At 38.9% G+C, this 14096-nt stretch overlaps 1 protein-coding gene across 1 annotated transcript in view; it reads left to right on the top strand.

Annotated features, from left to right (window-relative positions):
- The window catches only part of LOC124799421 (protein rogdi), a 70602-nt gene extending 59221 nt beyond the window's left edge, over positions 1–11381 (top strand). The window contains exon 7 of the mRNA XM_047262922.1: positions 10762–11381. Within this exon, the coding sequence (XP_047118878.1) occupies positions 10762–10830 (69 nt within the window). The 3' untranslated portion in view covers positions 10831–11381. The remainder of the gene's footprint in view (positions 1–10761) is intronic.
- The last annotated feature ends 2715 nt before the right edge of the window (positions 11382–14096 follow it).

Here is a 14096-nt window from a genome sequence, read left to right as displayed (position 1 = left end):
TGTATGATGTATTTTATGTACCTTTCCTCAAGTCCCTGTTTTTAGCTGTCTTTCCTTTCATTGATTGTAATTAACATGCAGTCATTTTCAGCTCCTTTTTTGTCTTCATGTTCTACGGTTCTGACATGGGCATGTATGACCCTCGTTGTTTTTGCACTCTAAATGAAAACAAACAAACAGTATCGACCTGTGTGTGCTGCTCAGAGCACCACATTTCCAACAGTAGAAAATTCCAGTAGTTTACTAAACAGAAAACATCTGCAGTACTTATGGCATTTGAAAGCATCACATGTAAGGAAATATCGTGTAAACTAAATAATAGATTGTGCACTAGTGTAGTACCTGGGTCTTCCAAAGCCCCTGGGAATAGGTAGACGCAACAAAAGTCTCTAGAACTTGTGACAGACTCAGAAACTACCGTATGTGAGCAGCAAACAGAATAATTGGTCAGATGGGAAGAACTTTGGAAAAAAAAAAAGCTCAAGAAAAAGACGTTTCGCAAATGATTACAACTCAACACACAGAGCAGGTGCTGAGTCGCATACAGACACAATGAAAAAAATGCTGAATATTTAAGTCAATAGTAAAAATCAAACAATTTAAAGTGCAGGATGGAATAACAATAATATTATGCAAATGATAAATTGATACTATACAGAGGAGACATAAAACAGCAGACAGGCACAATGGAAAAACTGCTGTACCTTTAAGCTGTTGGCCAAAAGTCCTTCTGAATTAGAAAACACACACACACAAAACTTTAGAAATATGCTCGCTGTCTCTGAGTGATGAAACTTGACTGATTGTGTTTGTCATGAACAGAAATTTGGTTGGAGTGGATAAGGAAGAGGCATAGAGTGAGGAGGGGAGGGATAGAAGGCAAGAGGTTGGGAAAGATGTTAGTGCTGCCTTTGGGAGCATGCAGGGACATGGTGGGAACAGGATAGGCTGCTAGGTGCAGCATTGCGAGGCTGTGTTTGGTGGCATGGGGGGAGGGGGGGGGGTGTTAAGGGAGAGGAGAGAAGTAAAGAAAAGGAAATGGAAATGGTTTTATGAGTGTGTTGGTGGGATAAAAGGTGTGTATGACACTTGAGTGGGAGCAGGGAAGGGGATAGGTAAGTGGAGGACAGACACTAAAGGATATGTTGTAGGGAGAGTTACCAACTGCAATATTCAGAAAAACTGGTGGTGGTGGAAGGAATCTATATAACACAGGCTGTGAAGCAGTCATTAAAGTGAAGCACACCATGTCAGGTGGCATTTTCAGTAACTAGGTGGTCCAGCTGTTTCTTGGTGACAGTTTGGTGGCCATTCATGTTGACAGATAGCTTGGCACCGTAATGGTTGGAGCTTAAATGGTAGACCTAGAGTTATGCTCAACCAGAACCACAGTTTGATAGTTTTGGTACAGTACATAAATGATGTAGTAAATGGTAGGATTACTGGTACTATAGGTAGCATTGGCAGGGAAAGAAACATACGAGATGTATGAGAAAAGAAATGAGACTGACAACACTGCAAACAATCTGGCTACACTGTGTTGTTTTCTTCTTCTTCTTCTTCTTGTGTTACGGCCTCTGTAGGACCATGGGTAGCCCCTTCGTGGACTGAATTTTCCTCCTCTTCTCCCAGAATCTCTTCATTCTTTCTCTTCTTCTCTCCCACTCTTCTTCTGAGATCTTCAGTGTTCTTTTCTCCTTCGGCTCCACTGTTGTCACTCTTAATCTTTTCCTGTATTCCTCTCTGTCATTGATCTCCAGCATATTGGTCAGTGTGTATTTGTTCCTCCAATTTTCCTTTCCTTCGACCTTGATCTCCAATTCCAACCAGTCCTTCCGAAGTTCAACAACCCACTTGGTTCCTGTTTTTCCCCTTGTCGTCCCTGTTGTTTCGCACACTCTCTTCGTCATTCTGTCCATACTCATCCTAACTACATGTCCAGCAAACCTCGCCCTTTTGAGTCTGATTTCCTCGGATATTGTTCTCATGTTCCGGTACAAATCTTCCCTAGATCTTCGCATCCACCTCTCTCCACCTCTTTTGGGACCTAGTATTTTTCTCTCTTTTTTTCTGTAGTTGTTCTGCCCCATTTCTTCCTAGTGTCACCGTCTCAGCAGCATATAATACTGCATTTCTCACCATTGCCCTGTAGTGGCTTATCTTTGCCTCTGTGGGTATATTCTTTTTATTGTATATCTCTCTCATCATACAGAAGGCTGAAATTATCTTCTTTATCCTCTCTGTTATTCCCTCCTTGCTCCTGTTCCTTCCTGTTATAAATTATCCCAGGTATTTAAATTTGCCCACCATTTGTGCAGTGCCTTCCGGTGTTTCCCAGTCTGCAGTGGTATTTAATGTCTTGGTCTTGTTATAGGCGATCCTCAGTCCCATGTTTCTGGCTACCTTACTTAAGTTGTCGAGTTGTGTCTTTGCGTGTTCTTCCGTCTCACGTACCATGCTATGTCGTCTGCAAAGGCTAGGCAGTCCACTTGAGCCCTGTTGTCCTTTTTGTCCCCCACATGGGTCTTTGATATTCCCATTTCCTCGTTTTTTTGCTCTCCACTGCCTGATTACTTCGTCCATTGCTATATTGAACAACAATGGTGACAATCCATCTCCCTGTTTAACACCAGTCTTGATCTCAATTCTTCTGACAGTGCTCTTCTGAATCTCACCCTTGCTGTTGTGTCTGTCAGAATTTCTTTTATGAGTTCTTGTGTAGTTCCATGTAGTCCTCTCTTCTTCAGTATCCTAACAAGAGTCTGTCTGTCGATGGAGTCATATGCCTTTGTGAAGTCCATGACGGTTATTACTGTCTTTTTGTTTTTTAAGGCCCTATGTTCTATAAGTTGCTTCAGGATAAATACCTGTTCTATACAACCTCTTCCCTTCCTGAATCCCACTTGGTAGTCGCCAACTGTCTTTTCTGCCTGTTCTTCTACTGTCTTGAGCAAGAGTTTTGATAGCACCTTGTATCCGACCTCTGGCAGCGATTTTCCTCTATAGTTGTTTGCATCTCTCTTGTCCCCCTTCTTATGTATTGGTACTACAATTGCATTCTTCCATCCTTCTGGCAACTTCTTTGTTCTCCATAGCTGGTGAATTATGTTAGTCATGTAGTCTATTGCTTTGTTGCCTCCCCACTTTATCATCTCGGCTGCTATACCATCTTCTCCAGCTCCATACAGTCATCAAGTGATTTTTGAGAGGCCTGTTGTGTGTCACAAAAATGAAACAGTGGAATTTAGAGCAATGTGATGCCATCAAGTTTAGTGTTAAACCTGGGGAATCCATAAGTGTGACCTTCGAAAAGATGAAACTGGGGTACGGCAAACATTCCTTGTCAAGAGCACAAGTTTTTTGTTGTCGCTGATCGTTTTTGTAAAGCCAAAAACATGTTGAAGATGAACCTAACCCAGGGAGACCTTCAACTTAAAAAACTGATGAAAGTGTCAAATGTGTGTGTGTGCGCTCTTGTGAGATCAGACTGACGTTTAACAATAAGGATCATGTGTGAGATGTTAAACTTCGCCCAACATCAAATTTTGACTGAAGTTTTGGACATGCAAAGAGTTGTATCAAAATAGTGCCAGGAAACCTTACAACAGAGCAGAAGGACAATCAAAGAAATGTGAACATTGAGGATTGCTGCTGACCACGAATGGTTCAGTTGTGTGATCACAAGTGATGAATACTGGATTTTTGGGTACGAGCCTGAGGCAAAATGCCAAAGTGAGGAGTGGCAAACTGAGACAACTCCTCCACCGAAAAAGGCTCGAATGAGCAAGGCAAGGGTGAATTCAGTGAGGCCAGACTTTGCAGGCTAGTCGATGCTACAATGATGTAGCAACATATCACACACCCACTTCTGTCATGGAAATTTTGATGTGATTCAAAAGAATGTGACTGAAGTGTTAAAGGCCATTCTAGTTGAAGCCTTTCAGCGCTGCTACCAAGACTGGGAGCCACAGCTCCTCTGATGTATAGCTGCCGAAGGGAACTACTTTGAAGGGGACAACATTGTTGTTTGAAAAAAATAAAAACTTTGGTAAATAAAAAATCAGTCCCATTACTTATCTCACATACCTCATCCATGAATGTCTAAGAGAAAAAATGGGAGTCGACTTCTCTATGTCTTTTTGTTTATTTGGTTGGTTGTTTTGCACATAATTAGAACTGCACATCATTCAGTGTTAGTCCATTGTATATTTTATATCCTTACAGTAATTTTATAAGTAATAAAAATTAGTTGATCACATATCTTTTGCGCTTTTGTGCAACTATAGCAATTACTTTTGATGCAAGTACAGTTTACATGTAAAAATATAAGAAAATAAATGTAATTGTTGTTATTCTGTACCCAATAGAACATTTTTCATTGTGATCAAAGACAAGAGTTTCCTGTTATTATTGATAAATCCGTAAGTTGTTTATGTTCTTTGTTGTGGTCTTCAGTCCTGAGACTGTTCGATGCAGCTCTCCATGCTACTCTATCCTGTGCAAGTTTCTTCATCTCCCAGTACCTACTGAAACCTACGTCCTTCTGAATCTGCTTAATGTATTCATCTCTTGGTCTCCCTCTACGATTTTTACCCTCCACGCTGCCCTCCAATGCTAAATTTGTGATCCATTGATGCCTCAGAACATGTCCTACCAACCGGTCCGTTCTTCTCGTCAAGTTGTGCCACAAACTCCTCTTCTCCCCAATTCTATTCAATACCTCCTCATTAGTTATGTGATCTACCCATCTAATCTTCAGCATTCTTCTGTAGCACCACATTTCGAAAGCTTCTATTCTCTTCCTGTCCAAACTATTTATCATCCATGTTTCACTTCCATACATTGCTACACTCCATACAAATAATTTCAGAAACGACCTCCTGACACTTAAATCTATACTCGATGTTAACAAATTTCTCTTCTTCAGAAACGCTTTCCTTGCCATTGCCAGTCTACATTTTATATCTTCTCTACTTCGACCATCATCAGTTATTTTGCTCCCCAAATAGCAAAACTCCTTTACCACTTTAAGTGTCTCATTTCCCAAACTAATTCCCTCAGCATCACCCGACTTAATTCGACTACATTCCCTTATCCTCGTTTTGCTTTTGTTGATGTTCATCTTATATCCCCCTTTCAAGACACTGTTCATTCCATTCAACTGCTCTTCCAATTCCTTTGCTGTCTCTGACAGAATTACAATGTCATCGGCAAACCTCAAAGTTTTTATTTCTTCTCCATGGATTTTAATACCTACTCCGAATTTTTCTTTTGTTTCCTTTACTGCTTGCTCAATATACAGATTGAATAACATTGGGGAGAGGCTACAACCCTGTCTCACTCCCTTCCCAACCATCACTTCCCTTTCATGCCCCTCGACTTTTACAATTGCCATCTGGTTTCTGTACAAATTGTAAATAGCCTTTTGCTCCCTGTATTTTACCCCTGCCACCTTTAAAATTTGGAAGAAAGTATTCCAGTCAACATTGTCAAAAGCTTTCTCTAAGTCTACAAATGCTAGAAATGTAGGTTTGCCTTTCCTTAATCTTTCTTCTAAGATAAGTCATAGTCAGTATTGCCTCACGTGTTCCAATATTTCTACGGAATCCAAACTGATCTTCCCTGATGTCGGCTTCTACCAGTTTTTCCATTCGTCTGTAAAGAATTTATGTTAGTATTTTGCAGCTGTGACTTATTAAACTGATAGTTCGGTCATTTTCACAGCTGTCAACACCTGCTTTCTTTGGGATTGGAATTATTATGTTCTTCTTGAAGTCTGAGGGTACTTCGCCTGTCTCATACATCTTCCTCACCAGATGGTAGAGTTTTGTCAGGACTGGCTCTCCCAAGGCCGTCAGTAGTTCTAATGGAATGTTGTCTACTCCCGGGGCCTTGTTTTGGCTCAGGTCTTTCAGTGCTCTGTCAAACTCTTCACGCAGTATCGTATCTCCCATTTCATCTTCATCTACATTCTCTTCCATTTGTATAATATTGTCCTCAAGTACATCGCCCTTGTATAGACCCTCTATATACTCCTTCCATCTTCCTGCTTTCCCTTCTTTGGTTAGAACTGGGTTTCCATCTGAGCTTTTGATATTCATACAAGTGGTTCTCTTTTCTTCAAATGTCTCTTTTAATTTTCCTGTAGGCAGTATCTATCTTACCCCTAGTGAGATAAGCCTCTACATCCTTACATTTGTCCTCTAGCCATCCCTGCTTAGCCATTTTGTACTTCCTGTCGATCTCATTTTTGAGACGTTTGTATTCCTTTTTGCCTGCTTCATTTAGTGAATTTTTATATTTTCTCCTTTCATCAATTAAATTCAATATTTCTTCTGTTACCCAAGGATTTCTACTAGCCCTCGTCTTTTTACCTACTTGATCCTCTGCTGCCTTCACTACTTCATCCCTCAGGGCTACCCATTCTTCTTCTACTGTACTTCTTTCCCTCACTGCTATCAATTGTTCCCTAATGCTCTCCCTGAAACTCTGTACAACCTCTGGTTTAGTCAGTTTATCCAGGTCCCATCTCCTTAAATTCCCACCTTTTTGCAGTTTCTTCAATTTTAATCTGCAGTTCATAACCAATAGATTGTGGTCAGAGTCCACATCTGCCCCTGGAAATGTCTTACAATTTAAAACATGGTTCCTAAATCTCTGTCTTACCATTATATAATCTATCTGATACCTTTTAGTATCTCCGGGAGTCTTCCATGTATACATCCTTCTTTTATGATTCTTGAATCAAGTGTTAGCTATGATTAAGTTATGCTCTGTGCAAAATTTTACCAGACGGCTCCCTCTTTCATTTCTTAGCCCCAATCCATATTCACCCATTATGTTTCCTTCTCTCCCTTTTCCTACACTCGAATTCCAGTCACCCATGACTATTAAATTTTCATCTCCCTTCACTATCTGAATAATTTCTTTTATCTCATCATAGATTTCATCAATTTCTTTATCATCTGCAAAGCTAGTTGGCATATAAACTTGTACTACTGTAGTAGGCGTGGGCTTCGTGTCTGTCTTGGCCACAATAATGCATTCACTATGCTGTTTGTAGTAGCTTACCCGCATTCCTATTTTCCTATTCATTATTAAACCTAATCCTACATTACCTCTATTTGATTTTGTATTTATAACCCTGTATTCACCTGACCAAAAGTCTTGTTCCTCCTGCCACCGAACTTCACAAATTCCCACTATATCTAACTTTAACCTACCCATTTCCCTTTTTAAATTTTCTAACCTGCCTGCTCGATTAAGGGATCTGACATTCCACGCTCCGATCCGTAGAACGCCAGTTTTCTTTCTTCTGATAACAACGTCCTCTTGGGTAGTCCCCGCCCGGAGAAGCGAATGGGGGACTATTTTACCTCCAGAATATTTTACCCAAGAGGACGACATCATCATTTAATCATACAGTAAAGCTGCATGCCCTCGGGAAAAATTACGGCTGTAGTTTCCCCTTGCTTTCAGCCGTTCGCAGTACCAGCACAGCAAGGCCGTTTTGGTTATTGTTACAAGGCCAGATCAGTCAATCATCCAGACTGTTGCCCCTGCAACTACTGAAAAGGCTGCTGCCCCTCTTCAGGAACCACACGTTTGTCTGGCCTCTCAACAGATACCCCTCCATTGTGGTTGCACCTACGGTATGGCCATCTGTATCGCTGAGGCACGCAAGCCTCCCCACCAACGGCAAGGTCCATGGTTCGTGGTTGTTTATGAGAAAAATGTTTTATATAAGTTTGGCAAAGTATTGAAATGGTTTGATATTTTTTATTTCATGACTTTTTATTTTACCTTTTTGTTGAGGAAATTACATGTTCTAGTGTTTTGTAATAAATCTTTATTGTTTTCTTTATTTTTACCACAACATCCCTACATTTCACATTACAAATCAACAATTTTCGAGTAAAAGCCGAATTAAACATTGAAAATTACAGTTTTGCTATAAATACTGTTCATTTTTAAGTAACAGACAGAAGGATAACTATAGAAGAAAAATCATCTTTCAAGTGTTCTGCCAATAAAACGCAGTCTTTGGTTCATCTTTTCCTATTTTCTCTTTGTTATTTCCAATTTAAGTCATTCGTAATTGTAATTTGTAGGTATTTCATTGAGTTTACGGCCTTTTAGAGTTGATTGATTTATCATGTAACTGAAATTTAATAGATTCCTTTTAGCACTCATGTGGACGACCTTACATTTTTCATTATTTGGGCTTAATTACCAATTTTCACACCATGCAGATATCTTTCCTAAATTGTTTTGCAATTTGTTTTGATTTCTGATGACTTTACTAGACAGTGAACAACAGCATCATCTGCACAACCTAAGATGGGTGCTCAGATTGTCTCCTAAATTGTTTATTTAGATACAGAACACCAGAAATCACCCTATGACTTTTTGTCAGTTACTTACTATGAACTGTGACCTCTCTGACAGGAAATGGCAATAACTGAGACAATATTCCATGAGCACGCAATTTGATTACAAGCTGCTTGGGAGGCATGGTGTTAAAAGCTATCTGGAAACCTAGAAATATGGAATCAGTTTGAAATCCCTTGTCAGTAGCTCTCAGCATGTCATGTGAGTAAAGAGGTAGTTGTGTTTCACAATAAAGGTGTTTTATAAATCCCGCAGTGACTGTGTGTCAATAGACAATATAGGTAATCCATAATGTTCAAACACAATATATGTTCCAAAATCCTGCTGTATATCGACATTTAGTGGACTACTCCTGTTGCCTTTATTAAATATTGGTGTAATCTGTGCAACTTTTTCAATCTTTGGATATGTGTCTTTCATCAAATGAGCGGTTGCGTGTGATTAAGTGTGGACCTACTGCGTCAGCATCCTCGGAAAGGAACCTAATTCGTATACCGTCTGAACCAGAAGATTTGCCTTTATTAACCCTTTAACTGCTTTGGACATGTTAATGCGTGTGCCTTTTTACCTGTCCCTGTGTGCTCTGAACGTCTTTTTGTGCGCCACCAGTCCTTCTGCCTAGTAATCTGAACATGTCTATGCATAGATAGGAGGACTAGTGGTGCGAGTAAACACGTTCAGAGCACACAGGGATAGGTGCAAAGGAGCGCGCGTTAACATGTCCAGAGCAGTTAAAGGGTTAAGTGATTTAAGTTGCTTCACTGTTCTGAGGATATCTTCTTCCAAGTTACTTATGTTGGCAGCAGTTCTTGATTTGAATTCTGCTAGGGCTAGGAAAACACAGAAGAAGCAAATTAACTTGCAGTGCCTGAAGAAACTGGCAATGATAAAATCTTGAGCAGTGAAGACACTGGAAAAATACACATGCCACCACAAATCATTGGCTTCATAATGAAATTCTTGCAGGATACTGGTGCAAATTGCCCTCTAATAAACCTGAATATTTATGAATTTCTGGACTGACCAAAATACTTCGATTGAAATTCAACACTGAAAACATTTATTGGAGCCCAGATTAACTTAAAGGGAAAAATGATGACAGTGGTCAAAGACAGCAGAACCACCAGAAAGCTTCCATTACTCTTTCTAAACTCACAGAAAACAGTCAGTATTCAATAATAATGAGTCACTGATTGCAAAAAATGGTGGATCAAAATTGATTTAAAGAAGCTGATAAAACAATATATGAACTTCATGAATCTCTTTTCCAGCCTGACTTAGGCACCAACAAAATAGTCCTGAAATTGAAGATAGTAGTCACATCAAATTTCCATTTGCTATGATGGATAAAATTAAATAATAAATTGGAAGACTGACCAAAGAATCATTCTGGAAGCCAGTGAAGATCAGTCATTGTTAGAAACTGGACTCGCATTCGAGAGGACGACGGTTCAATCCCGCGTCCGCCCATCCTGATTTAGGTTTTCCGTGATTTCCCTAAATCGCTCCAGGCAAATGCCAGGATGGTTCTTTTCAAAGGGCACGGCCGACTTCCTTCCCTAATCCGATGAGACCAATGACCTTGCTGTCTGGTCTCCTTCCCCAAAACAACCAAGTCATTGGGCTACACAATTGTGGCTGTACCAAAGCCAAATCAGTAAGGATACTCCGCTTTTACTGTTCAATTACCAGAGGCTACAATTTGGCATACCAAATGTCCCTGCAGTATACCAGTGATTTGCTGATCACTGCCTCATCTAAAGAAACATTACTAAAACGAATTCACCAACTGATTCACTGAAATTGCTGGATCACTGAATCAGTTTTCAAAGAAAAATATGTAATTCAGATGGACCAAGCAAGTTGCAGCAGCATGTTTGAAGCTCAAGAAGGAAACTAAATTGGTACACTTTGACCCCACTCAGAATGTAGAATTAGGCACACAAGAGTGTGTGTGTGTGTGTGTGTGTGTGTGTGTGGGGGGGGGGAGAGATTACACTTTGCCCTTTCTTCTCTGTATTGCATTCAGAAGCACAAGCCTGCTCTACCTGTTTTCCCTCTGTATAGTTTTTTGTTGCTTTTGGAACAGAAACACCTTGTAAATTATGGCGTTTGTGATGCTTTCTACGTCTGTCTAGACCCTTTCATATTATCGTTATTCCGCCTGAGTAAGTTTTTTATATTCCTAAAGTCTTTAATTTTTCTTTCATTTACTCACCCTTTTATCAAGGTGCATATCAGAACATTTGAAATCTAAGGCATTGTATTTTATTTCTTTTAGGTAAACTATGAAGAAAATAATGTTTGCTGTCACTGCAAACAATTACTGTTATTTATGTTTCTGGCTTAATTAATGCTTCTTATTTTCAGATTGGTGTATTCTCACAGTATAAGGACTTCACTGTGGGTATGAGTGTGGCATCTCCAGTACCCCAATAAAGTTCTGCTATTAGTACTGAAATTGACCTTCCAGCCAAGTGGTATTGCTGCTCAGATGTACCATCCAAGACACTTGAAGTGTCAGGTTGTTAATTTTGTATTGTATGTGCATATATATTTACGTGCGGTATTTAATGTTACCATCAGATTTACAAGATAATGTTTCCTCAGTCATAACAAAAATGACTGATAGTGCTCAAAGTTGTTTACTCCCTGGTAGACATGATAGTTCAAAATCCAAAAGAATAAAATTTCTACAGTTATTGTTCCTGTGTGCGCCTTGAGCTAAAAGGGCATATTTCCATGGCTCCATGTGGAAATGTGCACAAATCTGCATTTTCAACAGAATGATCTGCACGCTCATAATGTGTGTATTATGAAATCAGACTGGAAAATTTTAGAATTTTTATTTTTGCTTGTTAATGTATGCAAGTTTTATTACTTTTAGATCTATATACTTTTAAGGAATTTTATTTGTTTAAGTAACAACTGAGTACCTATGCGATGATTTTGTTTCACACTGGTTTTCTGTACAAGCCTAAAACAGTAACTAAGGCCACTAGTAATTTCTTGTACATTATATCAGTTTCCTGGCTGCTTTATCTTAGGTACAGAAATTCTATTAAGCTAAGAACACAAATCTTTTCATTTGATTTGTTGCTAAAGTAAATACTTACTGGATTCAATTCAAAATTAATGTACAGAGGACTGTAATGATTTGTGTGACTCCAGGTTAGTGGATTTAATAACTTTTATATCATCTTCATGTGCCTCTATAATGAAATGGGAACCAAATGTTCTCCAAATTTCGTCGTATAAGACCTTGTGTGTCACATGTAGTCAATTTTTCGTATCTGGACTCACAGTTTCATCCTAAGTAGACTTTTACAGTGAATCCGGGAAATAAAAAAAGGTGATGGAATATCCCTTGTCTGTAGCTGTTATGTTTGTGGTGTATTATACCAATTATATTTGTCTGATATACTAGTGGTAAATTTCTAAGGTTCATTTTAATCCCATTATTGAAGCTGGTTTTGTGCTTAGTGTAGCCAAGTTGCGGAGATTGTTTGTGTGTGTTTGTGTGTGTGTGTGTGTGTGTGTGTGTGTGTGTGTGTGTGTGTAATAAAAGTTGAAAATCCAGAATGAGATTTTCACTCTGCAGCAGAGTGTGCGCTGTTATGAGACGAGGTACTGGCAGAAGTAAAGCTGTGAGGACGGGGCGTGAGTCGTGCTTGGGTAGCTCAGTCGGTAGAGCACTTGCCTGCGAAAGGCAAAGGTCCTGAGTTCGAGTCTCGGTCCGGCACACAGTTTTAATCTGCCAGGAAGTTTCAAAGTTGAAAATATTAGCATTCCATGCATAATATGTGCAGTGTAGATGCTTTTGGTTTTTGTGCATTATTTATTGAGAAAACAACAATAAAGGGCATGTTGTTATTGTTCACTTTCCCAAAGATTGGAAAATACATTTTCTATTTGAGTTCAGTGAAGTATGACTGTCTAAAGATTGACTGAAGTTCTCGACAGTAAAGATGATGAAAAATGTAATTTTTTCCAACTTGTACCTTTTTAAATGCATCACTTGCGTTATGGTTATTTTCTGTAACTACAATAATACAGAACTCAATATAACTATTCTACAGCCCTGGCACTGATACTACAGAGCTGAAGTATTTTCTCTATGCTATCTCTTGCAATAGACATGCAGGAATTGATCTAACATGAACTGTTACTCTATCAGCATGACATTTGGGAGTGTATTGTTGTGCCTTCACCTTCTGACCATGTGGCTGTACAGTACGATCAAGTGTGTCATATTGTTATGCAACAAGATACTTAATAATTTTACTGTTTGGAATTATATTTGAGTTTTGATGTTGTACTGTATTAAGACACGCAATTCTGTAATGCATTATTGTTTATGACATGTATGTTGTTCTCAAAAGCCTTTTTCTTAATAACAAGAGATGAATACCAAATGGTCGTGCTGCATACTGGAGTCATAATATTGTGACTCAGTAATGCTTCAGTTATTGGAATATTTGTCATGTTAGTTGAATTTCATGTGTACATTTATAGTTATCTTGGCACAACATTTTTCCACGCTTTAGTAACCTTGATTTAGAAAAACCTCAGAACACATTCCAGGAGATTAGTCATTGAAGCACTGTGTTTTCTGTTTTCTTTCTGTTTTTCCGTATTCAAGAGTGCGGATGAGCAATTGTATCTGGTGAGTGAGTGTTATTCAGGTGTACACCTACTGCATGTCTGCAGATACTTACAGTTTCACTGATAAAAAAAAAGGTCCCACACCTGTTTCCTTCATTTATTAAATTACATAAAATAAGAAATACAATTATACATTTGGTAATATGTAATATATTCATACAGGGGTGTGCTTTTACTTAATCACTGATTATAATGTCAGTGCAACAATAAGTCCTTGCATTCCCTTCAATCTACACCACTGAAATTGAACTTCATTAATAAAGTATTGAAATGAGTTTACCTGATTGGTGTGGGCAGGAAAAGGAGTATCCAATGGTCAGTTCTCCTTTGAATTCATGCTTAGAATATTCTGTTGGTAGGCTTTCGTACTAATGAGGTTTTTGAGCAAAATTGATTGGTACTGCACATAAATGACTATGGCAATCATGATGCTAGATATTAAACTGTTTTGTAACATCACTGTTATTTGTTGACAGAGATGACTATTATTTGATTTTTCATGGAATCTGGTGATGATTGCTTGCTACATTCAAATTTTCCCTTCACCTTAATACTTCGGTAGCAACGTCCAGGCTGAGATCATAATTTCTCTTTGTAATTGTGCATTATGGATAAGGTATTAATACTGCAAGTAGTATCTCCTCACATTCTCAGTGATAAATTACAGGACGATTCAGATTGAAAGTGAATGTACAAAAATACTTCTTTTTGACATGGGCAAGAACTCTGTCCAGAACAGGGTAAGACATTATTTTCCTTGAAAATACTCATCATTCAGATTCCAGAACAGCATATTTGTGCTGACCGCTGTGGCCGAGCGGTTCTAGGTGCTTCAGTCCGGAACCACACGGCTGCTATGGTCGCAGGTTCGAATCCTGCCTCGGGCATGGATGTGTGTGATGTCCTTAGGTTAGTTAGGTTTATGTAGCTCTAAGTCTAGGGGACTGATGTTAAGTCCCACAGTGCTTAGAGCCATTTGAACCATTTTTGAGCATATTTGTTTGTGTTTGCTATGTGCTTTTTCCACCAACAAAGTGATA

The sequence above is a fragment of the Schistocerca piceifrons genome, chromosome 1 (assembly GCF_021461385.2).
Source record: "Schistocerca piceifrons isolate TAMUIC-IGC-003096 chromosome 1, iqSchPice1.1, whole genome shotgun sequence".
In the NCBI taxonomy this organism is placed as follows: Eukaryota; Metazoa; Arthropoda; class Insecta; order Orthoptera; family Acrididae; genus Schistocerca; species Schistocerca piceifrons.
The sequence above is the reverse complement of the archived record's forward strand: the minus strand, read 5'-3'. Positions and strand labels throughout refer to the sequence as shown.